Genomic DNA, 27,167 nt, shown 5'->3' with positions numbered 1-27,167 from the left:
TCAAATCAGACATAGTTTGTGGAATACACCCTTGGAATAACAATGACTTGAAGTGTTTTAAAATTGTTCTTAAGCTTAGCAACACCACGTGGTTTGTGGTTATAGAGAGTGCAGAAAGCATAACATACAAAGTCCAGAAAAATGAAAATCAATCACTCCGTATACAAAACACAAAAACTAACCCTTTTTGGAAACAAACCATTTCACACGTAAAGAGGTTCATCGAAAAACAATAGCTTAGGTTTACTCACGGTCTGGAAGGACTCTGGAAGAGTATGCATCATCCATATCAAACGATTCATTTTCGTCATAAATTGAAATAAATGGCCGATCTCGGTAAAACAAGTTTAGACCTAGAACAACCATAGAGTACGTACACTGTACTCATCTTTTTTGTTTTGTTAAACCTCAGACAACCTAAATGTTCGCCACTTGACACAAAGACTACCAAATTATATCAAAATTACGTACCAGAATTGTTAGAAAAACTAAAATAATCAATCAATGTTGGCATGTTATGAGACAAGCGTGTTGTCATGATTGTGGCAATTATGATTATTATCATTCATGGCATCAGAATTGCTCTTTCACGACAGTGCTAGATCCATGATCGATCGAAAAGATTTAACATTCCCCGCGCTTTTTCTCTCTGTTCAATTCCTAACTGAAATGTCTGCCTAAACTTGTCATCTTAACTGCTTGATTTCTGGGCCTAGTAGCTTCTGTGTTGTCTTTTTAGTCCTTTAAACTGACCGGCTTGCCTATGCCAAAAGAAAAGGAGAAGGTGGAAAAAAGCTGCAGAAAGCGAGTGACCTAAAATGATGGATTACAAGTCACAGGAGTATAAAAATTGCTAATTGGCTTTTAAACAGGGTGCATGCAATTCTACACTTGGCAACTGAACCTGTGCTACTTGAGTAGCACGCATGCCTTGTGGTCAGTCATAAGCAATTAAACTGTGCTGCAGGCAAGCGGGAGAGCAGTCGAATGTGAGCGCTTCTTGATCACCTAGTAGCAATGTCGTGAAAATTAGGCATATGCGCTCGGCTAAAAAGCTAGGCTTACCAATATGCTGAACTGAGGATGGCCTGGTTACCATGAAAATGCTTCATTGCTTATGATGAATTTTCTGCCAAAGCTCGATGAAAGGTAAATCGTTTTGTGACGACAATTATGGAAATGACATGCACAAGTTTTAAATAAATGATTTTTTCTTGCCGGTGCATGTGATATTAATCAATGTTGCCACTCATTGCCAACAGAGTTTGGATTACAATTCGAGCCAATTAAAACACAAAAGTGCAACCTTCTACAAGAATCAGAGACAACCAATTATGAACTACAATCACCGAAAAGCAAATAATATTTTAACAATTACAAAGCCAAGCACAAGCAAGAACAGCTCTTTAGTAAAAAATGATCCAAAAACCCCAACCACGCCAAATAACATTGAGTATTTCAGACATAGTGCGCGAGTCGTAATTAAGAATTGCTGCATGCATGCAGAAAAAGCCCAGCGAAAAAGTGAATGATAAAAAGAATGATGAAAAGGAATAACGTGGTCAATTCGTTTAGGTAAACACATAAAGATTGACACCTTGACAAATCTATGCTGCAACGTTGATTTATTACAGTACCACATCTATAGGTTTATTCAGCATAAATTCCATGCAAAGTATGAGATGAAATTGATCCAATACACTGACATACAATTTAAAACAAGTAATGAATGCTAAGTAAATGGAAAAATTGATTATTTTCAAGCAAACAGAAATATGTTTTGTCATTAAAAAAGCAGCAGGCAGGTTACCTGAACTGTATAAAATGTACACATGATTTAACAGTTATTGCTTCTTACAGTAGATATTGACAAAAAATATAAGCCACAAATGTAGGGGTGTTAAGTTACTGTTACGTGTTTGTTCAATATATAAAATCCAGTTGTCTATTTGGATAAATGATCACACAACTGGGGTTAAAATTGTTAACATTCCATTAATGTTAGGCACTGACACAATAAACTTGAACAATATAAAAAGAAATTACAAGCGGTTAGCAATAAGTTAGAACTACACAATGAGATATTAGGGGAAATATCAGACTGTGCTTAGAGTAGGAACCCTTATAAGTTTACTAACAGTGGTTGCTATACCGTACAAATAGCTTATACCATGGAATGTGACAACAAATGCATACTTAGGTATCAAAAATTGAACGTGCTCAACATCGGAATAATTAGATGTTATACGTTATACTAATAATTATATATTTGCAGTAAATTAATATAATAAATAATGACAATGGACTTGAGACCCCGACAAAATAACTAAGCATGAAATTAAATTTATGGTTCCTTAGCATGAAATACTTCATAATATGCAAATTTGTTTTGCAAAATTTGAAACCAGGTTGGCATGTTTCAGGACCAGTATCACCAAATTTCAGTGATTATATTGTTAGTCACATAGGTTTTGTATTATTGGTTTATGTTCCTGCCATAAACCAAGCTACTCAATGTATTTTCTCTCTGGCATGCATCTTGGAAAGATATTCATGCATAAAACACATGGAAATACACAAAGGATATTTACAACAGACACACAACTGCTAGTTGCGAAATATATACGTTACACAGATAAACCAGGGCACTCAATTACTTTCCAACAAGGAAAATGTTAGATTTGTGTAAATAGGAGTTTAAGCAAACCAAAAAATGACATCTAAAAGTTAGCGAAACCATGCTAGAAGACAATTCCTATCACCCAGAACTACCTGGTGCTTCTGTAATCTCAAACTCATGCTCTCCACCGGACACAGAGTCGAGAGCCAACTGGACCTCTTTAGCAAGGGTGCCAGGAGCAAGATGAACATCAAAGGTTGTTTTCAACTGGCTGTACCACCATTCTGTGGTCATCTGTGTCACCCTCACTGCCTTTACTTTGCCCTGAAGTAGTGGGTCATTGACATACTCCATTATCTAGAGAAAAGTCGTTGCGATTTTTATTGTTTAGTGTCTTCGCATACTGCTTTATAGGAATCTTGCCTTGTCGGAAAACGAAGACAACTACCGGCAGTAATGCCGAAAAGATAACGACTAGTTTTATTTGCCAATTTCTACACAACATCAAGATACCGTACAGTGAAATATAATTATCCCGTTGAGCCCCAAACTTACCTTCCCTTCAATTAAATTACTGTACTCTTGAAAAATTTCTGATTGGCTGTCTTCAAGGTCAGAAGTGTAGACGAGTTCTGTCCCATCAATATCCTCAAAATACCCAGTTCCAGTGAATATCATTGCAACTGAAAATAAACACAATAAGTACCAGTGTCTAATGGTATTCATTCAGGTTTCACCATTCCTTGCTGAGTTTTTGTGTAAGCAGAAAATTTGAATATCACACGCGACAACGATTATTGTTTACGTTTACCACAAAACACGACGTTGACATCTTACCGAAACCAAATGGTGAGTGCTTTTGAAGAGTATTCAAAAGCCATGCAAGCCGACGGATGGCTTTTAATGAAATAAATAGATGGAATGTTATTGAAAGTGAGGGAAAGTTAAATTTCAAATATGAAACGAAAGTTAATGGTGATTAGCAATGTTACTTGATACCAACTGGGACATAACAGTCAGTGAATGCATTAAAGTGCTACATGATGAAAAACAACGCCCAAAACTGTCCATGTTGCCGGCAGAAAAAAAGGAGGAATTGAATAGTTAGAAATTCATTACACATACCTCATGTATATACAAGATTACAAATAGTTACAGGCGTTAAGTTATTTATCATACACTGTCTATTCTGCACTGAAATAAATCAATTTCTTTACAAAGTTAGTTAAGAACATTATACGAATTATTAGAATAAAAATTATTACGTTCTGTGGGTGATTCTGCAGATTCTGGTGTAGCAACATCTTCTTTAGATGTAGAACCCACGAACACTGATGATGTTGTTGTTTCAACCTGTATTGGAATTGGTTAACACAAAGCACAATAAGGCTTATACTATGCAATAGAATACATGCAAGATAGGTACATAAACGGAACTCAAGTAGGGATAGAATTGCATAAATCACCAACTGCTCCTATACATTGAAACGTACATTTTCTGTGACGTCACTATCACCATTATCACCAGATCCTTGGTAATCTTCGTCATCTCCAACCAAAAGACCATCACCACTTGATTCTGCATAAAATACATCACCATTGTTAAACACATTAGGACAAAGCAGAAAATTGAAAGAATCTTTTTCAAGAATGCGACTTTTATATCAAATTTACCGGGCAAATTTGTATTCGGTTGCACAGAGGATGATGGTGTGTTGGAGGATGGCTCTGGCTGAACTTTCATGGTTGGATTTGTTATTGTAAATGACTTTGTTTCTGCAGATGGTTCGGGCTCAGTAGGTAGTGCAGGCTGTGTAGACAATGCTTTCTGCGTGGAAGGTCTTGGTTCTGGTTTTGCAGATGGTTCTGGTTGTGCAGATGGTTCAGGTTTTGCAGATGGTTCCGGTTCTGTGGATGGTTCTGGTTCTGCGGATGGTTCTGGTTCTGCAGATGGTTCTGGTTCTGCAGATGGTTCTGGTTCTGCAGATGGTTCAGGTTTTGCAGATGGTTCTGGTTCTGCGGTTGGTTCAGGTTTTGCAGATGGTTCAGGTTTTGCAGATGGTTCAGGTTTTGCAGATGGTTTCGGCTCAGCGGATGGTTTCGGTTCTGCGGATGGTTCTGGTTGTACAGATGGTGGCAAACGACTAGATGATACTGATTTATCTAACTTTGTTGTTGTGGTTGTTGTTTTGGTTGTCATTGTCGCTGTTGCAGGTTTAGTGGGTGGTTTTGACGATTTATTTACAACAGTGGTTGTTTCTTTAGTACTCGACATAGAAGCAGCTGTGGGTTTACGAGTTGTGGTTACTTTAGTTGTCACAAGATCTGGATGGATTAGAGCATCTGCGAAATATCTCTGCATTATAAATGCACATCTACACTCGCTGGCAGAAAACATTCAGATAAAGTAGAACAGAAGTCACCTTTACAGGATCCTTCAGCAGCAACACTGACATCAGCGCCCTTTTTGCAAGCAATCACTCTCATCTGGCAGACATCGGAGTATGTAATACCATCGGTACCACAAACCTGTCGAAGAAAAAGTATGACATAAGGAGGCAAAAATTGCGTAGCAAAGTCCAGTATATCGGTTATTGTACATTCAGCTTAATCCTACATTCTCTATGTAACACCATTATACCTAATTGATTACTTACAAAAAGAAGTTACAAAACTCATGCATGACAAACATAACAAGCAAAATTTCTTAAAGTGGCAAGACCAACAATGCTTTGCATTGACTTCCTTAAGTAGATAAACAAACATAAGTTTCAGATACTCACACTTTCCCCATTGAAGTTTTCGCAAGATGACAAGTTTGGACATCTACAGACATATACTCCGGCCTCTTGCACACATTCCTGGCCTGAGCGACAACTGAGATCTTGGCAGGATGTTGCTGAGTCCGGTGAGAGACCTGGATGAAGAAAAACTCTTTCAGTCATTAAACTCTAACTACAACCTCACGATGGGATCGTTTAAGAATTTTTAAAACTTTTTTGCCAAATATGAGAAACATTTTACTCCCTGGAAAGCAAACATTTTAACATTGGCAACTGTATTAAAGCTGGCGACTTACCACCGTGGTCACATCCATTGCTTGTAACCCATGACCCATCGGAGATGCACTCAGTGCATTTTAAGCCCATCACCCCATCTTTGCAACTACAACGTCCGGTCATCTGATCGCAATCGTCTCTGGTTGAACCATCAGAGTGGCAACGACATGCTGAAAAATCATCCCAATTACCAAGGAATTGAAAATTACTGCAAACAATTAGACTGCACGCTTCACTGCTTTAACGAAATTCAAAAACCAACTTCAATATTCATTCTAAAAAGTGGAACAGCATCCCACTCACCCATGCACCCAACAATAAGCCCTTTAGCTACTGCTGTGAAGTTCCAGTACCCTGGTCTGCATCGATCGCAATGCATTCCACCCACACCGGGTCGACAAATGCATTGCTTGCTTACTGGGTCACAGGTGGTGCCGTAGGAACCGTAAGAGTTGCACTTGCACTTTTCTAAAGCAGTACTCGAGCTTAGATCACACATTTGAACAAGTAACAGTGTATATTAGTGGCTTTAATAGTATACTGTAGTATGTAAATATGTGTCGGCATTTAAGGAGACAAACGTACGATTGTTAGTTATTTTATGACTAACCTGGACATCCAGCTTTTTTGAAACCTTTAGCAGGAGTCAGGCCATCTGAGCAGCATCCATACTTGCTGTCTGAGCATGATACTAAGAGGGTAAGTTATAATTATTACTAGTTGCATCTTTATAATCTGTCATACAATACACCAACATAATTAAACTAAAAGTTGCGGACAACATTTTCTGTGTCAAATTTGTCATATTAATACGATTTAGATATTCTCCAGGTAATGAAATAGTTTGAAAATACAGTTTACCTTCACATAGACCCCTTGAAACAATATACAACACTTCTTGCATTTCACACTGTGTTTTCTTCAGTTCACATTCATTCATATATGTATTTCCATCAGAACCACAAACTTCAGAAGTATTCCTGGTAAAATAAAAGTTATCTATTCATTGCATCAAACTTTTTAATTGAAGGCATCTGACTCTTTCATCATATCTTTGCAGACACAATAACAGAACAAGCAAAATGGTTATTACTCTGATCCGCAGTTGAATGAACAAACACAGTTTGCGTCTTCATCGTCAATTGTGTTGTCACAAGTTCCACCATATAAACATTCACAATCATCATCAGATTTTCCAGAACCTTCCATGTCTGACCCAATCACACATTGATCGTCTGAAGACGAGAATATCATAAAAGACAATGCTTGCATATGGACTTACCCACTACAATACCAAGACTATGCCATGGAGGTTACAATGCAATATTTATCAAACTTTTAAGCTATTCTGCTTCATTGGCCTTACCACAGGGACCATTATGGGCAAGTGTTATTTCCAACTTATTCTTGCAAGCAGTGACCACCATTTCACATTCGTTGTCATATGTCATGCAGTCTGAACCACAGACTGGGGCATATGCATCGGTGCACTAGAAAAAAACAAGTCTTAGTAGCTGAAGCTAAGATAAAATACATTCAAATAAAGATCTCTTCCGTGCCATAGGTATATGTATACCAGTGTTGTAATGACTCGAGCCACGTTTTTATGACTTTACTTGACTCAAGTCACAGGTCCTAAATGACTCGAATCACAACTTGATTCGAGTCAAAGTCCAAAATGACTTGAGTCGAGACACGTTATGACAATCATAATGGCAAGAAAGACAACTTTTGGTAACAGAATCGGTTATTTTTTCTAAAAAATTGCGACTTCCTGTAAAAAGTATCAACCATATTAATTTGTACACATCAATGATGTAACCAAGCAATTAGTAATCAATTTAATGCAACACATATAGTGTGACTTCAGATGTTAAAGGCATTAACTAATTTGACTTGACTTGTGTCACAGTTGAATTCGATCGATTCAACTTGACTCGAATCACAGTTGAAACTGACTCAACTTGACTCGAGTCACAGCTTAAATTGACTCGACTAGACTCGAGTCAGAAAAAATTGACCTGGTTACAACTCTGATGCATACCCATAAATATATATTCTAACAAGTTTTTTCAGAATAACTTTGTCCATGATATTCAGTTTTTATCATCATAAATCCAGCAAATAGCTTATACATTAGCTTTATAATGCTTTATCATGCTTGAAAGTGGCGCTGCACACAACTCACGGCAGTAGGACAGACGCATACTGTTCCCTGAGCTTCAGTTTCACACTGTGCACCATTCCAGCACTTCACATCATCACATTGGCTCTCTGAAAAATGACGAGAATCTCTATATTAACACTTTTTGTTGCCGGTAGAGCGCACTGCACTTTTGATGGCAACACAAATACTGCTGTCATATTTAGAATGTAGTGGCAACTAAATAGTAGTGCCACGTTCTACAAACATACCACAAGCTCCTTCTTTCTGTATTGCCAGGTTTCCACCAGAAACACAGTTCTGTCTGTGCACTTCGCACGCACTCCTGTTTAAAAAAATCACAATTTTCTTTCCTTTTTCCTAATCAGAACACCATTGCGTACAAGACGCCACAAATACAATATTCTACATTACCTGAACGTTTGTCCATCAGTTGTGCAAACCGGCTTATATTCGTCACCACAGACGACACACCCACAAGAAGCGATGCCATTGAGAACCGTGCAGACTTCTCCTTCTCCACATCCACCCAGATCCTCACATGGGTCTGGAGGAATTTCTACAGAAAACGTCATGTTGAAAAGAACTCATTCACTAGTAATCGACTGATTGATATCTATGGACTGAATATTGCATAACTGCTACCAATAGGCACTACGCAAATGAGTGTTTGAAGTAAAAATTAGTCCTGTAAGTATTATATACAACTCACCTGTAAATCCTTTTGTGGCATATTTTAAAGTAACTAAATTTCCAACAATAACTATGTGGCACAACTATTATGATGGAGTGACTTTTACAAAAAAATTTAGCATTTTGCCAACAATGTACGTTTTGTTTACAAAATAGCTTGGTAAATTGTGACATGATATATTTCATGCGGAACCTCACAAAACAACAAACAATACAGCAAAAGGTCGAGACAATGAAGCAAAATTTCTGATGATTGTTTTAAAACATATTCCATTAGAAACAAAAATCGCTTTTTTTCTACTAAAAAGCTATTACTATAAGACTAAATATTTTCAATCTTGCAAAACTTATCAACTCATTTATTTCCTAAAAGTGTATCTACCTCGGCAAATATCTTTGAAGGTGAACATAGTATGTGACTCGCACATTGCTCGCCTAGCAGCGTACATGTTAACGAATTTCCTTTCCCTTCCTTGTCCGTCATCAGCCAGTTTACAAGCTAACGACACGTCTAACTTCTGGGCATCGCCAATACTGTCACAAGAGCATTGCGGGAAAATACCTGTGACGTTTGCATAAATTTGGCACTTTGCGCCGTGTTCGCATTGAAGGTCCAAACATACATCTGCAAATAGTAAAAGCAATAAAGTTTGTGATTTAACTGTTACTTGGATATTTCAATGCACAAAGTATCTTCAAACTCTTGAGTTAGCTCTTTGTACATTTTTCCAGCCCAAAGGCATAAAATTTAATTTTGCTGAACAACAAAGTCAACCATATCCTAAGATGGCAATTAACCACTAGATAAATCCATTTGTAGTTATAGTTTAGTCACTTCAATTATGTGTTACAATGCTAACGGAGAATGAATGATTAAATCTAGACACAGACAGTCTATCTTTGCGATAAATCCAGATCAGCTTAGAATTTGGGATAAACATGCACAGCCATAAATGACAGGGTATAGCACAAATTTATAACATAGCTTGTTTTCCTCACGTTTAATAACAGCTTCAAGAAAATGCCACACACAATGTTTTCATACTATTTGAAAAAAGTATCATGCTCGTGAGTTTGGTATGAGATATTTTGAATAAATACATAACCTATTTTACCTGAATATTGAAAACTATCGTAAGGTGAAAATACATAGAAAATACATTACCTTCTACTATAACATTGTCAGCCGGATATCTCCCTTCAACTGTGGTGAGCCCATTTTCACTGATTGTCAAAGTAATCGCTCCCGATGCTTCGTCAAAGAGCCTGTCATTGATCCACCTTGTGCCAGCATCTGGATCATCAGCCATGGTTATTGGCTCCGAGTAAGTGGAAGCAAATGCACTGTGAAGAAACCAAACAATTTTACATTTATCTTTATCAGGAAAGAAAAATGACTTTTACCCATTATGCAAGATTTATGATTATTGCTGACAGCACAGGCAGCACCAGACAATTAAACTTCCTATATCTACGCCACTGGATGTTTTATTATTAGCCTAAATAACCTGAAGAGCAATATGACACTTCCTTTTCGAACTTCAGTGACCATAAATTCGCCAAGAGTCTTGGCATCAATGTCTTCCTCGCTTAGCGCTTGTAATTTCTGTAATACAACAAAATCTATGATAACTCTTTACATAAACAGTTTAATGTTTTAAATTACAGCAAAGGTCCATATCAAGCGAGCCGAAAGGGTGAATAGTCCACTGGAAATTATAAGCATGATTAGAGCCCATAACTTAAAAGAATGCGTTATTTGTGTTCTAGTTACATGTGGTTCTTTTGAATACTTGGTGTTTCCTGAAAGTTTTGTCATAATGCAAGGAAGCCCTTTGGCCGCCTGAGTGGCTAAATTCAAATTTGGACGTAACAAAATCTTGTCTGGACGCAAATTTTCATTTCTAATGGTTGAGCTTTAGCAGTTTGCCCCAAAAGAACCCAATTTCTCTAAAGGGGCTCGGTTTTATAGGTGCGTTTTCATTCAAAGCCGTATTAAACTGTTTTGTGTGTTTTCAACAATTTAGCGTCCTGATTTTGGGTGCAGCCTTCCACCCTCACTACTTTGCTTTGTAAGCCTCGGCCTAAAAAGGTTGAAGACCCTCAGGTCCATGGTCTTGCCTGGTTGACATCGATCTCAAATGTCCTTATAAAGTCACTAAAGTCTTCATTCGCAGGATCGCAGTTGCCCGGGCAATTATCGTCAGCTTCGATTCCAACTGAACCAGTCAACTTAGTCATGGCTGCAAGAGGGAGAAAGTATCAACAACTTGTGAATATTTTGAAAATGACTATTTCATACATATTTGTAAAACTGGTAAAAAAAAATTATGAAACGTTAAATCAAAATCAAATTTTCTCATGAGATCAGCTTCAATTAACTCACATTTCTTAGCTGGGCAGGGTCCTTCCCGAATCACGGAAAGCTCTCGTCCTGTCTTGCAGGAAAAGCTGCAAAACATCACAGAACACAAATAAAACCAACATAAGTTTATGAATTTCATCCAAGAAGGAAATAATAATCAGGATGTTTAATTTCAACGAACAAATACTCATTTAAAAAAGAAAAACAGACACAAGCAATCACCTCGTAAGAGCGCATTGTGATTCATAAGTGTTCCCATCGCTGCCACAAACTTCCCCAACTTGCTCTGTATCGCATGCCACATCGTCACAACATCTTGGCATGCCAGCGTCGTCAAACGAACATATTCCCGAACACAGACGCTCAAAAGCTAGGGTTGTCTCGTTGAAGACTTCACATGGATCTGCAAGTTTAAAATACAGGTTTTATCCGCACTGTTAGAGCCAGTAATGGGCCTAATTTTGTACAATCTTTGGAAACTTACCGCAGGACGACCTCCTCACAATACTGATGTCCTTAGTCTTGAAACAAGACATCCGCTTCAAGTCGCAATGAGTACGATAAGTCGTTCCGTCGCTTCCGCAAACTGGAGAAGTTCTGAACTCATCGCATACTGGGCAGACACAAGATGGCGCCCTCGATCCGTCGGTGCCAACGACGACTTGGCAGACACTTGAATACCCACACGATACTGCCTCGCAAACCGTTTCGTCGATTACGGGGGCTGCAAAAAGATAAAGCAAAACGTTATTGTTTTTATATCTCCAGCTGAAAAACGTATTACTGATTTAATACAACTTGTAGTTTACTGGTGCCCTTGTACGAAACAGGCCCTACATCTACAGTGACACTATGTACGAAGTATAATAATGCATGAAGTATTTACAATTTGATTCATTTTATTTTACTATATAGACGAAAACGATAAGATATCAAATGTTTTTAAAAAGTGCAATCAAATGTTAAAAACACAAGCAGTGAAATAGAGGTCACTCGTCATTCAAAATTACTCGATTTCAAAACTCTCGCCTTTCAAGATGAATTAAAAGGTAAGGTTCAAGACTGTGGCCGCAACTTCACACACAAAATCTTTGTAAATAACGTCCATATACTCCATACAAGTTGACAGAAGCTATACATGATGCTTTTATCAATGACTGTTAACAGTAAACTTTTAAGATAACAAGGCTGCGCTGTGTTTTACAGTGGTGAAACCATGTTGCCACTACTGCTACTTTCCACAGCGCAGTATTGTTTACAGACGGTGTAAATAGAGAGGCTTCATGTAGACGACGTGGCCTTGGGCTAAGCATAAGCGTACTTGCTTCAAAAAGGCTGTTTTTAAACGAGTGAAGTAAATTGTGTTATGGGCAGCAAAGAAAGCATGTTTCTGTTTGATAAAGAACAAATTAACCGGCGTTTAATTGACTTTGCCCAGTGCAGTATCGTTCAACAGGCGCAAGTAAGAACACAGCTGAAAGAGAACCGCACGGGAAAGTGCAAACAAAACAAGTAAAGCTCCATTTAACTTCAAGGCGATTTGCCGCTGACGAGACGTGTTCATTCAGCCATGACCCTTTGAAGAAACGACTTTCTGTTTTATTGACAGGAGCGATCGAAGTTTCGGAATGTAGAAATATTTGCCGATGCAGTTACAATGAAAGTGTGCAATTAACGCTAAAAATATGAAGCAGTAGTACAATAAGTTTCCTGTCTTACACAAAGACAAGCTCGTTAACCGGGGCTCAAGCGATAAGGAATCATCGCCGAGTTTAAGTCGTTCTAAGTCTAGTAGACTTTTCTCAACCCAACGATAAAGATTCTGATATCATACCGTACAACTCACAAGACGGACTATCATAAGGCCAATAACGCGAGACCGAACTAATCAATAACGACACGACTTGTAATGATTACACTTGCACACTGACCACGGATGTTTTGGGTATTTGTAATTGCAAAATGACACCGGGCTTAACTTAACCAATTTTCAAAGAAATGCCACAACTGACGCCGCCAAAATATATTGTGGTGTCATTAAAATCTTCGAGCGACTAATTTAATGGTAGAACAAGCTTCATTGTCGGTTAGAATAGCTAATTACCAGTGCATGCGCCTCGCACGTTACATCATTCCACTTATAGAATGGTATCCACCAAGTTACGAAATTTCATGAAGATGAGAGGAAAATTACAAGGGTAAGAACACGTGTGTTAACGCTAAGTATAAAGTTTGCAGAAAAAGCTTCATATTTACAATTATTTACAATTATTTACAATTAAGATTACTACAATTTTATCCCCATTTTCCTTATAAATTTACAAAATAACTTTGTATTACTAAGAATAAAAGTTATATAAGGCAATAGAGGAAGTAGCATTGGAAAGATATTGTTTCCTCTATGGATTTAAATAACGTTTTAATTCTTCATCTGCCTCATACAGTCACAACAAATATCCGCGAAGTTTTACAGTAAGCACACGCCTTGTGTCAACAAATTAGTTATACCATCTAACAAGCTAAGTGACCACGGATTCTACATATTTGATAGAATTAGGCCACTCTACAGACGGAAAAATACTAAGTGAAAAATGTCGTCAATCAGAACTTCCTTCAAATTTAAGAAAAAACTGATCTTGCAGATGGAACTACATGCAGCAGGAAATCGCAAAGTCGAACAATGAAGCAAACTCACCGATATTTCGATTTAGTCGCAACAACGTAAACCTATAAAAGCCTGCACATTCGCAATGATCCGACTAATCTCGAATTTGCGACATCACAGCCTAATACCGGCACGTATGCTCGACAATCAAGCCAGTATCTACGTCACACTTAATCAACGCAACACAAAGATCAGACCAGAAGTATATAGGAAGGCATGCCGACAACGCTATTAACAAAAAACCGTTCCGGTAATATAACGTCAGAGATAGCAGATTAACTTGAAAACGGCGTCGTAAGTCCGATGTTGAAATGCGGCATCGTTGAGTTTTCAATTAATGCGGCTAATGCGTTGTAATCTCCTTAAAATCATTTCCTCCGCGTATAGATGGAGACTAGAGCACAACAATGCGAAAACAGCGCGTGTCTTTTGTGTTTTCCAAACGAGAACATGCTGCATCGCTATGCTCAGTTTGCTGCCACCAAAATGCTTTGAGCCATCTGCAAATAGCGACGTTGTTTTAACGTCGGGTTCCAAATTTGCGAGAGAGGATAAAAATTCAAGGCCGTGCTAACTATTGTACATATTTTACAATCCATGTTTAACACGGAAAAGCTTCCAACGGTACGACCACATGCAAATAACGCTGATTTACAGGTGGTAGGGTGTGTGAGTCAGCGACAGAATGCATTGGTGGGGTTCCGTGGGTGTGTGCACGTGCTAGTGCAAGGTTAGCTATAGAGCTCTTATGCAACAATTACAACAGAAAAATGCATGCAAACTATACGTTAGCACACGTCATACACTGAAGAAAACCAAAACACAATCAAGTTTAGATAATTCACTGCAAACACCAACAAATTAAAGCATTAAGTTATCAAATTTTCACTGCAAAACTCTTGCTCGCATTCACAGATTACCATATGTCTGCTATTTCTATAGCTACTGCTTTGCTATACAAGCCCAAACATATATGCACTTTTAAAGTTAAATACGAGTACATACACACAAAACCACATGACAACACGGAAACACACCACGTGCCAGCTAGAAACTACAACAAGACCATTTCTCTCAACTAACCGGTAGTTGTCAAGAGTCTACATTCATCTGAATCGCGATCTTTGTCGAGACAATCCCGTCCTACTGACAAATGTCACTTAATAAGATAAAATTGCTTTGATAATAACAACACACAGTTTACATATGCCCAACTTCAAAGCTTTAAATCGTTAAGGAGATAATATATATGTAATTTCGTGGACAATAAAATTGTCTATTTAGAAGTTACACGTTATGCGAATTGGGTTTACTGTTCTGCCATTAAAAGCTGCCGCTCCTCAACTGAGTCAACTTACACTCGTGATCCTAGATGACTAACTACACTACCTAGTCGGACATTTCATTGCAACGTAACTTTTTACCTTCCGGTACTTCGAACATGAAACGAATTGAGAGCGATTTCATCGGTCCTTTTGTGATAGTTGCTCCGAGAGAATGAGGCTTGCTACAAAAGGTTTTCACAAGGTCGAAGTTGACAGCAGGAACAATTGCGGTTTTAATTCAATTTTTTTATATCGGAAAGTTAGCGTCCACGCGAGCGCGCAAATTCAGTCCTCGCTTTCCAAGTAATAGAGCACGGTTTCTGTGCGTGGAAAAGTGATACGGCAGGGTCGATTTACATTATCAGCTGAAAATATTTTAATTGCAACCGGGTCCGAGTCAAAAGTTTATCACCGTTAGACCGAGTGTTAAGATAAAATAGGGTTTGAATAAATTCGAATGCCTGGCGACGAAGGACGAGTGAAGCTCCCAGCTTAAAAGCTAATCTTTCGCATAGCCATCGTGTAGCGTTTGCCCTTCGCCGCCAGACTAGCAGAGATCCAATAATCCTACTCTTGTGTTAAGAGGTCGTGAAATTGATCACCGACGATGGATTTTGCATTCACATCAGTGAAGGTTTTGTGCGCGATCGCAAACAATTTGCGCCTCGAGGGTTGATAATCGCGCCCCTAATTATGTGAAGAATGTAATGCTTCCTGAAATGTTGTCAGCCTTTGTCATTCTCTTCAACCTCTGCGTAATGGCAATAACAATCCTAATTGAAAGGTTTCCAACGCGTAATTTCACGCCGTCTAACAACACGCTGCTATTTAACAGATTTTCTGACTACTCATTTATCTTTCAATAAGATATAACGTGGCGTGTGAAATTGCATTTGCTGTGATTGATCCTGTTAAATTTGGTCACGGACTGGGTCGACAAGTCTTTTGATTTCGGACGTTTGACAAAACTCGATGACGCTTTAATGTCTTGTTTATTATATGAAGGGGTTGAATTTCTTATATCACAAGTTGAGCTCCCAAGTCTTTGAAGTATGTTCGTAGGTTTGACTCGACACAAACCAAGTATGACCCCAAAATATGAAAAATTACAGTTGGCATACGTAATACATCATGACGTAGTTTTTAAAGAGATACAGGACACAGTTCTCCACCTACCGCATTCAGATTCTGAAACGACTCTTATGCGACGCTGAGTTTGGCACTGGGCGGCTTTCAACCGGCAAAGATTCGGATAAGTGATGTCGTCGGATCCGCAAACCGGAGTCAGGAGCTCGCCTGAATCCCCATCTTGAAAGTCACATGATGCCGGAGAACAAATGCAATTGGCGACGCCATCGGTTGCCTGGCAACGGGCTCCGAATCCACATATAACATCGAGACACGGGTCTAGTGAAACATGAACCCGTTCAAGCGTAGTGGGATGAAAAATCTTAAGAGTTTTGAAATGATATCAACGTCGCCATGGCGTCTTGAAAGCGTCTATCATGCGTGACGTGATTAAAATATTTAAAAAGCAACGCGTCACTCACCTCTCGGTTCTTTTGGTTCTTCTTGTATCTTCTGACCTGCAAATAGAGAAAAAATCGAGGTCAAACCTAGATCTATTGAACCAGATGGATGAAGAAATATAATAAGTTGGAAGATGAGGCTTTGCTAGGCACCTAGAACGCCATCAAAGCTGTTTAAACAACGTCAGGTTGACGATAATCCAATGAGTATGAAAATTAGAACAAAGCAGCCGATAAAATCGACGCCAATGCACGGGGAAAGATATATAGGCTTAGAGGCTTTAGCTATTGGTGCTTCTATACTGCTAACGGCATAGAACAGACATAGCGTAAAAATTTGGTTAAACTAAAGTGAAAGTTATGGTTGTTTGATGATAGATGGTGTAACTTCAATGGAGATTTTGCCAATTTTGTTCCGTATTGAGTGCGAAGAATTCCTGCACAACAAACATCTTCAAAAAAGTGTCGCCTATTTGTGATTATGACAACAACAGCTCAAAGCTTCGCAAAACATAGAACGGCCGTCACGTAACGAACATTTATGAACAAACAACTAATTTAATTCAAATAACGAAAACTGCCATGGCTCGAACAGTCAGTTATTTGTCTGGATCGTTCGGTGCAAATATGACTCAGAAAACAAACTTCCTCGAAAATCAGCCATCTCAGTAAACAATTCCAAGTTTGTCAACAAACTTTGAAAAACTTAATCAGCAATCTGTGCGCTGTTTAGGTTCCATTAACATTGACTTACGGTGTGACGCATTCAAGTACAGTTGTTTATGCATAACCCGATTACTAAGCCCATGGTTCCTAGCTCGCGTCCGTGCCAAAGTTGCTTCAAGTTTTGATTTGCCTGGAAGTATAATGTTCGAAGTGCAGCACACAATAAGCGTTCGTCTATGGCTAAGCCTACGGTCTATGCACGAAATGTATAAATATGACGATCATGCAGTGTTGCTGGTTACACTGGTCAACAGCCAATTTGCTTCTGAAACGAATGAGGTCAATCTTGGCTAATTTGGGGTCACTGATCTCGAATATCAACTTTAAATTTGTTGATTAGCTCTAGTTTTTGAGATATGGCACCATGCCAAAATGTGCTTTACTTGCTAACGCGGAAAGAAGTGTGCGTTTATCTGTTGTAGTTTGCATCTGCCAGATAGAGTTGGGCACTTAATATATTTGTTTGAAGGTAGATGACGTTTCTATTCATATTATTTTTTATTTTGACGTATGTTTGAGTTGGGTTGTTTGCTTGCTTCATGTGTGTAGTCTGAACTGCTCTTTCTGCAGATGCCACGTAAATGCATAAAAAATGCAGACAATTTCTACTAGATTTGTGGTGAAATAACTTTTTCTTCACAAAAGTGAAGTATAACGGCTGTGGTCAGGAAAACAAACCTTGTATTCAACTTGTATTTTGGATATAAAGTTGGTGATCAGGACAAGAGTTGGGCCCCTAACATATGCTGTAACTCCTGTGGTGAAAATCTTTGGCAATGGCTAAACGGAAAAAGAAAATGTATGCCCTTTGCTGTTCCAATGGTTTTGAGAGAACCTACTGACCACATTAGCGATTGCTACTTCTGCACGACCCCCCACCCCCCGGTTTGTAAAGGTTTGTCGAGAAAGAAGAAGCAAAGTATTCAATACACAAATATTCCATCAGCAATTCGTCCCGTACCGCATGGAGAATTACTTCCTGTTCCTGAGGTACCTAAAGAATTCACGTTACGTTGAAACACTATCTTCCAAAGAACCACACCTTATAACTCAAAAGAAATTGCACTATCTTATCCGGGATTTGGAACTACCAAAAGTTAAATCAGAAATTTAGACTTCAGCTCTAGACTACAGCAATGGAATCTTCTGGCAGAATCATCATCTTCGAAGACGGTAAATTTGATCAAGTGTTATTTGACAAAGAGAAAATTGCATGGGAAGCGTTTAAGTTGCTGGCCACAAAATTCTTGGGGAACAAAAGAGCTGACAACTACACGGAATTGGTGTAAATCTCATTAAAGCATACAGATGCATGGAGTGCAATATGTCACTGAAGATACACTTTTTGGACTCGCACCTGGATTTTTTCTACCAAACTGTGGAGATGTCAGTGATTAGCATGGTGAGCGATTTCACCAATGCATATCTGCAATGCAAAAGAGGTACCATGGAAAACAAAATCAATCAATGCTTGCTCACTTTTGCAGGATGATATGTAGGGATGCTCCATTAACCGTATACGAGTTACAGGACAAAAGGAATATAACAGATAAAATAGATTAGAAATTCATATTTGGAAAGTGGCAGTTATTTGTTGCATATGCTATGCTGAAATATAAACGCATGCAATTATTACACTGTTTGTACATTGTTACTGTTGTGTTCAATAAAGTGCACCAAGGCTTGCCATATATAGATTAACATACAAAAATGAAAATTTTTTTATCTTTTAAACTAGAGCTAATCAGCAATTTTAACCGACATTTTTGGATTCAGCGTCCAAAAATACACAAGAATCAATTGTTTTCTTAACGGAAGCAAAAAATTTTTGAAAAATTGTTGACCAGTGTTATTAGCAAATCGTCTGACGTAGCAGGAATTCCGAGGTTGTTCAAAATATTTCCGACAAAGCTTTCGCCTTTTTAAGCCGCAGAGGAGCAGAAAGAACAGCGAAACCGCTGAGGGAAAGTGCTTAACATGGTTAAAACTGTTTAAAAGAAAACAATTAGGACGTTGGAAGAACCCGCAAATAGGTATTTAACAACCGCAAAACAGAAGATTAGTTTAACCCCACAGTGGTTTACCAGTTAATGCCCCAGCAAAATAGTTGACCGGTAAATCTTGTCCTCAAAGCCGCATATACAAACAGGTAGGGTGTGTTATTCCTGTATAAGGTAATTTTTGCAGTTAAAGCGCAGATTTTTATCAATCTTTCAACAAGCTACGTGGAGGTACATGTTAGGAAGAAATGACTTAGCTGTTTGGGTTAAGCCTTAAAGTACTAAAAATAAATTAACGAATAGACGGGGACTCACTGAAATATGCAAGTTCTTGGGTGTTTTTCTGCAGAAATATCGGCAAATGTTTTCGATTTTTCAAAACGGTTTTCCTTATGAAGCAACATGTTGGACAGTTGCACCTTGTAGCAAATACACCGATCCGTCAATAGAAGGTTTTGGTAAGGGACACCAAATTAAGGAAAGCTAGCGGACGCGTCATGACGTGCACCTTGACAACACGCAAGACTGCTTAAGGTTCATCCGACGTTAAGTGAAAACCGTCAAAACGAAGCGACTAATATAATGTAACGATGTCTACAACCAACCGTGGTCTTGTGGCTTTTTTAACTGCGCGTGACACCGTGAGCAACATTTCTGCGAAGCGCAAGAAAACTGCTGGCGACAGGCTAGTAGCATCGCACACTGTATCGAGCCCGTCGACTCAGCTAAGACTCCAAAATATGTAACCTGACGTAAATGCATTTTCGCCGCCGCAATAATTTTATCTTTGCGATAACGAAACGGCAAACCTTGCCTAAAACGTTCACAATCTAAAAGTAAACGAGCCTGCGCGGTTATGTTAGTGACGTCCAAGTACGTAAAAGACAGTGAAATATGTGAAAAGTTGCACATAGGATGGTTTGTGCACGCAAAACCGCATTTAAACATTTATGGCTATTAACGTCACTGTGACTGCAGTGGCAATTCTTGTGTCAACGGAAGCAAAGTGCTTTTGCGTTCAACTACAACCCGACAAATGAAACACACACAGCGTAAAATGTATCATGCTTGCTGCACTAAAGGGAGTTCTAGTTTGGCCTAGCTTTTACATGGTATGGGCACGATGCAATAGCGTAATCGTTATTACATTGTTATTTAGCTGGCACAGCGAAACCGTTTCCAGACTGTCAATACAACTAGACCTGTATCAACAAAAAGACTTTGCAATGAAAACACAAGAGCTGCGAGAACGAATTGGAGTAAATTGCAATCGAGCTAAGATCACTTAGCAATCTCCTGTTAACTTTCTTCGTTTCCTAATTCGGCATCGCAATCAAAACCACCGTAAGTGATATAACTACGCCGGGGAGAAATGCGATTTTACGATATGCTGAACCTTGATGCCGAATCAACACTGATGTTTATAATGCAAAGAAAACTAAGTCGATAGGCGAAGACATACAGCTTAATTTGGCCTATTGCTGAGTCCACAACCTCGTAAATGCGGATGATTGCTCTTTAAACGACTGCATACCTGAATTTGTAGGTGGTCGCCTTGGCAGCCGAAACACGATTTATTCCTTGAAGTACTACCATCACATCGGCGAAAAGATGTTTGACCCCCAATGTTCAATGTTCAAAGCATTTACAAAATTTACAACAATCAAGAAATGTAATAAATACTTTCTTGGCCAATGGTGGATTTGCCAAAACTGTGCCAGCGCAAGGTATGAAAAGCATTCGGGATGACAGGCTGAACAATTTTCCAAGCCATCAGCTCGTATGAGCTATGCGTATTAGTCATATATAAAACTGCGCGGTACGTAGATGAAAGTGTTTTTACTGGACTTGAAAATGGAGTTAGGCCAAAGACCGCCAACTATTTGCCTTTCGTGTTAAGGGCTCTTCCCTGGTGCCACCGACTTTAAGAAACAGGTGTTTGAAGTGTGCAACTGAAATTCAAAAGCAATAGCAAGAGAGTAAACATAAACTATGCGGACATGACCACGAACACAAAAAAACAGCACGAGCCAGAACCGCTGAATTTCCACACGCCAAACAAACGAGAAGTGCACAGTAAATCGGTTTCATTAGTTGCAAAAATACACATCTTGACATTGTGTTTTGGCACACTGTTTTTCATTGTATTTTTGTGTTGCCCAAATGTGGTAATAATCCCGATGTCATAAACGTCTGTGGAAATATACCTGTGAATTTAAAAGGCATGCTGACTTTGATGCATTGAGTATTTCTGTGCGTTTCTGTAAGTAAGTGGTTCTAATTTTACAATTTGAAAGGCGATAGTCATTTCTCCTTAAAGTCAATACCAAACAAAATGCCACCATTTACAGCAAGTATTTGTGAAATTTCGTAATGATTGTTTAAAAACAAGGCGCTGTACCAAGTATCGTATTCCAGGTGTGTGCTAAACGCTTGCCCATGTTACCTAATGCTTAAAAGCAACTAAAAGGCATCACGAGCCAAACCATGCTAAATATTTACAGTCAAAGCGACAAAAAGTACTTAGCGGTAGGTGGATACGACGATACGCATTCACCTAATAGCCAAGATTTTGAAACCTTGCAAAAATCTCACGGCCTATAGACTTGCTTTTGAGAAATAGCGACTTCTTTGTGACCTAATAACAGTTTTGTGAGACAATACAAACTTACCGTCACGGTCCATAAAATAATAAGCACTGACTTGCGATCTCGGGGCAAGGGAAAACGAGATTTACCCATTGCAGTCGCTTAAACAACGTTAAATGCTACTTGATACCGGCAAACATGCTGGTACAACAAGCAAACGGAAAGGGATGACGTTTTCCCTAAATGAGAAATGAGGATGTTTTAAATCGCGACCGGGGATTGATTTCAAAAATAACCACGGTTTGCTACAAATCCAGTCACCCTGGTGTTTGAAATATAGTTTAATTATAGAGTTCAAACGGGTGCAATAACTGCCAGCTTAAAGGTCAAGTTTTGAGAAATATTATGCGGCATACCAAGCAGAGGTTTCAAAATTCTTCAAAATATGGAAGATAATTAGCACGTCTCTTGTAAAATCTGATCCCTCTACACCGAAAAATAAAAACTAGCTTCAATTTCGACACTACAATGCTGAAGTTGTGTCGCAGCTGCTGATATAGGTAACTAAAGCAGTCAACTGCTTCAGGTGATGACAAGAGCTGACTTGCTGCCAAGATAAAGTTCACCGCGATATTTGATTCCTATCTAGCGCACAAAACATGTTTGCTATGGGATTAGGTCAATGTATATAGCGCACGCTTTCGTTGGAATACGCTTACACCTCAAAGATGTGGGGTATTTGGGTATCAGAACGAAACACTGTTGTAAACAGAGACAAGTTACACCTTTAACGTTATTTAATAAACAAAAAATACTAAAAAACAGAGTATTTAAATAGGGGTCAGTTTTACGCTTGGGTGCCATGTATGCTATTGTATTGTGTCTGTGTGCAATCGTATGCAAACAGCTACCACAAATTCGATCGAATATGTATTTTGTGAACTGTCGCTCTAATTCAACATCTGCTTCAAAACTTTGACAATCTGCGTCGTCAGTTGGCGTTAGTAATAAAAGAACGCAACCACTCCTACGATCAAGCGAAATGCTGTCATAACTTAGGAAGTCACTGTACGACAAAGTGAAAGAACATACGTCATATGCGTGCCGCACATAGCAGCCGCCTACTCGTTTGAAAAGGAATTTTTTAACCGAACTTCTTTAGGTCGGATAAAATTAACTACATTAACAAAACACCGGTAAAGTAGTCCAAGTTTCACTTACTTCAAGGCTACCGACGCAAACTTCAAAGGCGAAGGGCTGTGTTGTGGCGCACAATCGGAAGCACACAAGTAAAGCCAACACCAACAGCGCACAATTGCACACGATATTTCTTTATCCAACAGCAACAACTAGGCGCGTATTAACTCGCACTGAGAAAGTGGTTTAAATGATGGTGATGTCATACTTAAATACAACTGTATGCATAATTCATGACGACTTGAGCCTGCAGTATGACACTTGACTCGTTTATTTATCGTGTATCGATAAAGAGGAACTGGTTTCAAGCTTGCTGAGTTGTTTCGCATGAAACCTTATGCGCCAAGTTTAACAACACATTGTCCGTCCGAAATTGGACAAAAATGACATTTCTTAATCACTAATACTTGAGGCGGTATGACTAAACTTAGTTAAACTCGGTTTAATTACTTCATTAATCAGACCAAAATGTAAACAAAGTTTTTTTTTTCTGGCGTCATAGTTTAACCATTCGCAGCATGATTAATTACAACTAACATGTAATGTCTGAGCTCAGGATTATGACAAAAGTAAGACGGTCTGGGCGCTAAGCGGAAATACAAGAGCCGTAGAAACGGCAAAAATATCATTCGCACGAGGGTTCAGTAAAACGATACGAAGGTCTTCATAAAGCACTCGTGCGCGCACGCAGCTGGAATTTTAAAATTTGACAAAACGATATTAAGTTTCGTCATGGACGTGATGACTTTTAACACAACATCGACCATTGTTTCAACTGGCAAATTTCATGAAATGCACAGAGTCCCTAAAACCTGCCGGTTGTATCCGTGGAAAAGTGGCTAAACTTTAGTAGCTTTCGAACATGAGCATTCAAACACGCAAAACTAAAGTACTGGTGGCGAGAAAGACTCAAATTAAATCGATAGCCACTGTATTAACGTGAATTTATACTTGAATCCAAAATTTATTCCCACTTGCGGTAGCTTCAGTCGATTGTAATCAATTTCCGAAGCTTAATTGTGTAAAAAGAAACTCGACTAAATTACAAAGATGACTGAACACCCGAAAAGTGAAGGGTGCATGGCACTATGAGACTTCCTTGTATCAAGGAAGATGTTTTCACCAAGGACGTCGTCGTTGCTCAACTTTGCATCAATAAACAAGATAAGAAATATAAGCGGGTTAGAAGGCAACTGTTGTTAATTGGCCGAACAAAGTACACTTACCAGTTAAAGTCCAGATTTTATCTCAAACTAAGCTGATGATGCGAAGGTATCTGTTTTCAAAACATGAAATTTCACGCAACAAAATGATAGCGTCATTACCGGAGGGACTGCCGTACATCTTCAAGGTTAGTTACCAACGGCATAGGCCTGGGTTGGCGTTTACGGTCAACTATACCGCTACATGACGTCGCCTGCCAAGCGGATTTCCAAAACAAACCAACGACCACAAAAAGAATGCTCTGTTATCTGACGCTGCGTAGCCTATATAGCGTTCCTGTTTGTAGATGATGACGACAGACTTCAATAAACGTTTTAAAAACAGAAAATAGCATGCGTGTAGAATGCTTCAATAACAGCATGTACAAATACATGCATGCAAAGCCCTTTTCATCATGGACTACAGAACATGGAAGTTATCAGCCTTTTTTCCAAATTTTACGCAAAGTATCCGCGTGAGTACAACGTCGGCGGCTAGGCTGATGTTGGAAGCGTTGACAGAGGAAGACTTCGGCGTTAAAAGAAGTTGTTCAGTTCAAATCCGCTAATAAGTGGACGCAGCTGTGTTTCTAGTACAGAACGTTGCATATGTTGTCGGTCAATGTGAAGTTTAATTCATCCTTGAAATGAAGCGAGACATGACGTGTATCTATATTGTCAGCGATTTCCACTTAAATGGCAGGTACGTTTTGAAGAGTGACGTTACTGTCGTACTTCTTCATTTGACCAAAGTTTATGTGCTCGTTATGTTTTAATCTTTAACGAGTAAAACATGAATTAGGTTCCGGTAATGTCGAGTGTTATGTCCGAGAGGTGAAAAATTTACGAATTATTTTGCATTTTTCAAACAATTGAATCATTTTATGATTCATTACGTTCGGTTGGGGAAAATCTCCCAATTAGTGGTTGGTTCGCGATGATCCAATGTTTGCAATTTCCAAGTAGACAATTACTCAACCGTGAGCATAGCTACCAACAACTCAAACACAAGAACAAAATATATTCAATTAGGATAAAGTTAGTAATGGAAAAAAATGCTTAAATCGGTCTAAGAGCTATCGCAAGAGATGATGGAAAAAATGCATTGGCAACAAGATGTTTATGGCAACCAATGGCTATCTCCACCTATTAGCCACAATGTTGACGTTGAAAACAAGGTCGAAAAAGTCACTGCGGTAAAAGTGTGACGACAAAAACAGGATATGAGTATGTAGCTATGATATGATCAGAAACAAAATTCCGTAGCGGGTCCGCGTATTTCGTTCGTGTGAAACGTATCCATTTTCGACGCTTAATCATAACAATTAAGTACCGGCTTTAATGGAAAAAACTTTAAACGGCCGGATTAGGCGCGTGTCGGAATGCTCGATTCGACATCGCGAAATTTTCTTGTTAAATATTTCCTTTCTCCCCGCTAACGACGCTGGTGCTTACGGGCGCCCCGCAGTCAAATTTGAACCGGTAATATAATCGATTATAATGCGAAATGCACTTTAAACAGCCAGTTAAGACACCGATTGTGCATTTGGGCATGTTCGTATACACTGCACACCTTTCGACCCTACTTAAACAACTGTTCGCCAATCTGAGAACTATGTACCAGGCGTGTACAGTGCGCAACATCTCCACACGTTGATTTCGGCCAGCAGTGCATATAAGGACTGTGCTATAAATCAAAGCAGGTTGGCCGTCGTTAAACGATCCAAGGTACACAAGTCAAACTAAACCGTCAAACATTGAGGACCTTTGGAATGAGCTGGTTGCTGGAAAGAAAAACAAAAGTACGCGGAAAATTCTCCTGAAATGCAGGGAATGCGGTTTTTATTGCCAAGTCATTGAAGACGTTATTAAATCCACTGGATCCGATACTTTGATGTCGTTTCGTTCACTTTGGAAAGTGTTTTCTTTTCGAATCGACGTTTGCTCTCGCGAGAAGTTCCCATTTCATCCCCACTGAATGAACTTTGTGCTCCGAAAGCCGGATTTAATAATTAAGTGCCCTTCTGGCATTCCATGGTAGACGACCGTTAAGAAAACATCGATGTCATTAATCAGTCTCATGCTTCTATAAACCCGTATGGCGTACATCAAGCTCAAAGTACTCAAATTACTTGCTTCTTTACTTTAATTTGTCAAAGTTTTCACAGAAATCCACTGTATACCGATTGTGGGCTATCACCAAATCCCGAACTGCCGTCGCTTTAGAAGCGACTTTTTACGATTTTTACTGCAATGTGGAAGGAATTAGATCGGCTCAAATACCCGTGTACGGCGCTTAAAGTATTTTGCTAAGCACTGGCCTGGTCCGTCAAAGGTTGATGGTTATTTGCTCAATCAACAACGCAAGGTACGACCGTGAATGGAATCCAAGCAAAATAAGTCATGACGCAAGGGCTTCTTTGAAACGTTTTTATGTTGGTGACGGGCGTGTCTCCTATTCAGGACACGTGTAACGTTCTTTAAAGCAAGTTTATCTGAAACTACTGGGTCAGCCTTTAGGGCGCGTTTAAATTTAGCAACATTTAAACGAACGGCACAAAATCATAAACCAACATGGCATCACCAGTTATTACCCCTGCAGTAATCAAGTTTCCAGCTTTTCCAGTCGTCGAAATCCCCGATTAGGCCTTCAACGGTAGTTCAGAATTGTTGTCAGTGACACGTGCAAGCTATTTTTCGTTGCTCCGCCATCTCACGCTATTGTGCGTTAACAAGTTTGCAAGTATTCGGCATTTTTCACACTTGAATAAGTTAACAAAAGCGTAGTGACGCGGTTGCCACGAACACAAGAGTTCAAGAACCCAGCAATATGTTTGTTGTGTGGTTTCGGTATGAATAAGATAAGTTGGTCATACACTTCTAAACCTTTAACTTCGATACGTTAATTCACACTGCAGTTTCAAACCCACTATAGTTTGACCACAAGAAACATTTATTTTGCAACGCTGCTGGGTTAGAAAGAAGTGGAGTGTTGTGATTCGCTCGAAATGACCGCAAGGTTATTAGTTATTAC

At 39.0% G+C, this 27,167-nt stretch overlaps 1 protein-coding gene across 4 annotated transcripts in view; it reads right to left on the bottom strand.

Annotated features, from left to right (window-relative positions):
- Positions 1-27,167, bottom strand: part of LOC143460593 (agrin-like) — a 42,361-nt gene that overhangs the window by 7,691 nt on the left and 7,503 nt on the right. The window contains exons 4-30 of one of the 4 annotated variants that reach the window (XM_076958173.1): positions 16,442-16,477; positions 16,068-16,298; positions 14,650-14,712; positions 11,386-11,625; positions 11,124-11,304; positions 10,923-10,987; positions 10,658-10,779; positions 10,045-10,142; positions 9,702-9,880; positions 8,919-9,161; positions 8,258-8,402; positions 8,095-8,168; positions 7,868-7,953; positions 7,046-7,169; positions 6,773-6,914; positions 6,541-6,659; positions 6,290-6,370; positions 5,983-6,147; positions 5,700-5,849; positions 5,404-5,537; positions 5,044-5,149; positions 4,295-4,963; positions 4,114-4,199; positions 3,886-3,973; positions 3,176-3,303; positions 2,773-2,977; positions 252-353 (exon numbers count right to left, since the gene is read on the bottom strand). In XM_076958173.1, the coding sequence (XP_076814288.1) occupies positions 252-353; positions 2,773-2,977; positions 3,176-3,303; positions 3,886-3,973; positions 4,114-4,199; positions 4,295-4,963; positions 5,044-5,149; positions 5,404-5,537; positions 5,700-5,849; positions 5,983-6,147; positions 6,290-6,370; positions 6,541-6,659; positions 6,773-6,914; positions 7,046-7,169; positions 7,868-7,953; positions 8,095-8,168; positions 8,258-8,402; positions 8,919-9,161; positions 9,702-9,880; positions 10,045-10,142; positions 10,658-10,779; positions 10,923-10,987; positions 11,124-11,304; positions 11,386-11,625; positions 14,650-14,712; positions 16,068-16,298; positions 16,442-16,477 (4,062 nt within the window). The remainder of the gene's footprint in view (positions 1-251; positions 354-2,772; positions 2,978-3,175; positions 3,304-3,885; positions 3,974-4,113; positions 4,200-4,294; positions 4,964-5,043; positions 5,150-5,403; positions 5,538-5,699; positions 5,850-5,982; positions 6,148-6,289; positions 6,371-6,540; positions 6,660-6,772; positions 6,915-7,045; positions 7,170-7,867; positions 7,954-8,094; positions 8,169-8,257; positions 8,403-8,918; positions 9,162-9,701; positions 9,881-10,044; positions 10,143-10,657; positions 10,780-10,922; positions 10,988-11,123; positions 11,305-11,385; positions 11,626-14,649; positions 14,713-16,067; positions 16,299-16,441; positions 16,478-27,167) is intronic. The other 3 variants (XM_076958174.1, XM_076958176.1, XM_076958175.1) reach the window with 3 other exon arrangements.

Source organism: Clavelina lepadiformis, chromosome 5, assembly GCF_947623445.1.
Source record: "Clavelina lepadiformis chromosome 5, kaClaLepa1.1, whole genome shotgun sequence".
Taxonomy (NCBI): Eukaryota; Metazoa; Chordata; class Ascidiacea; order Aplousobranchia; family Clavelinidae; genus Clavelina; species Clavelina lepadiformis.
Note: the sequence above shows the minus strand (reverse complement) of the source record. Positions and strands in the feature narration are given on the sequence as shown.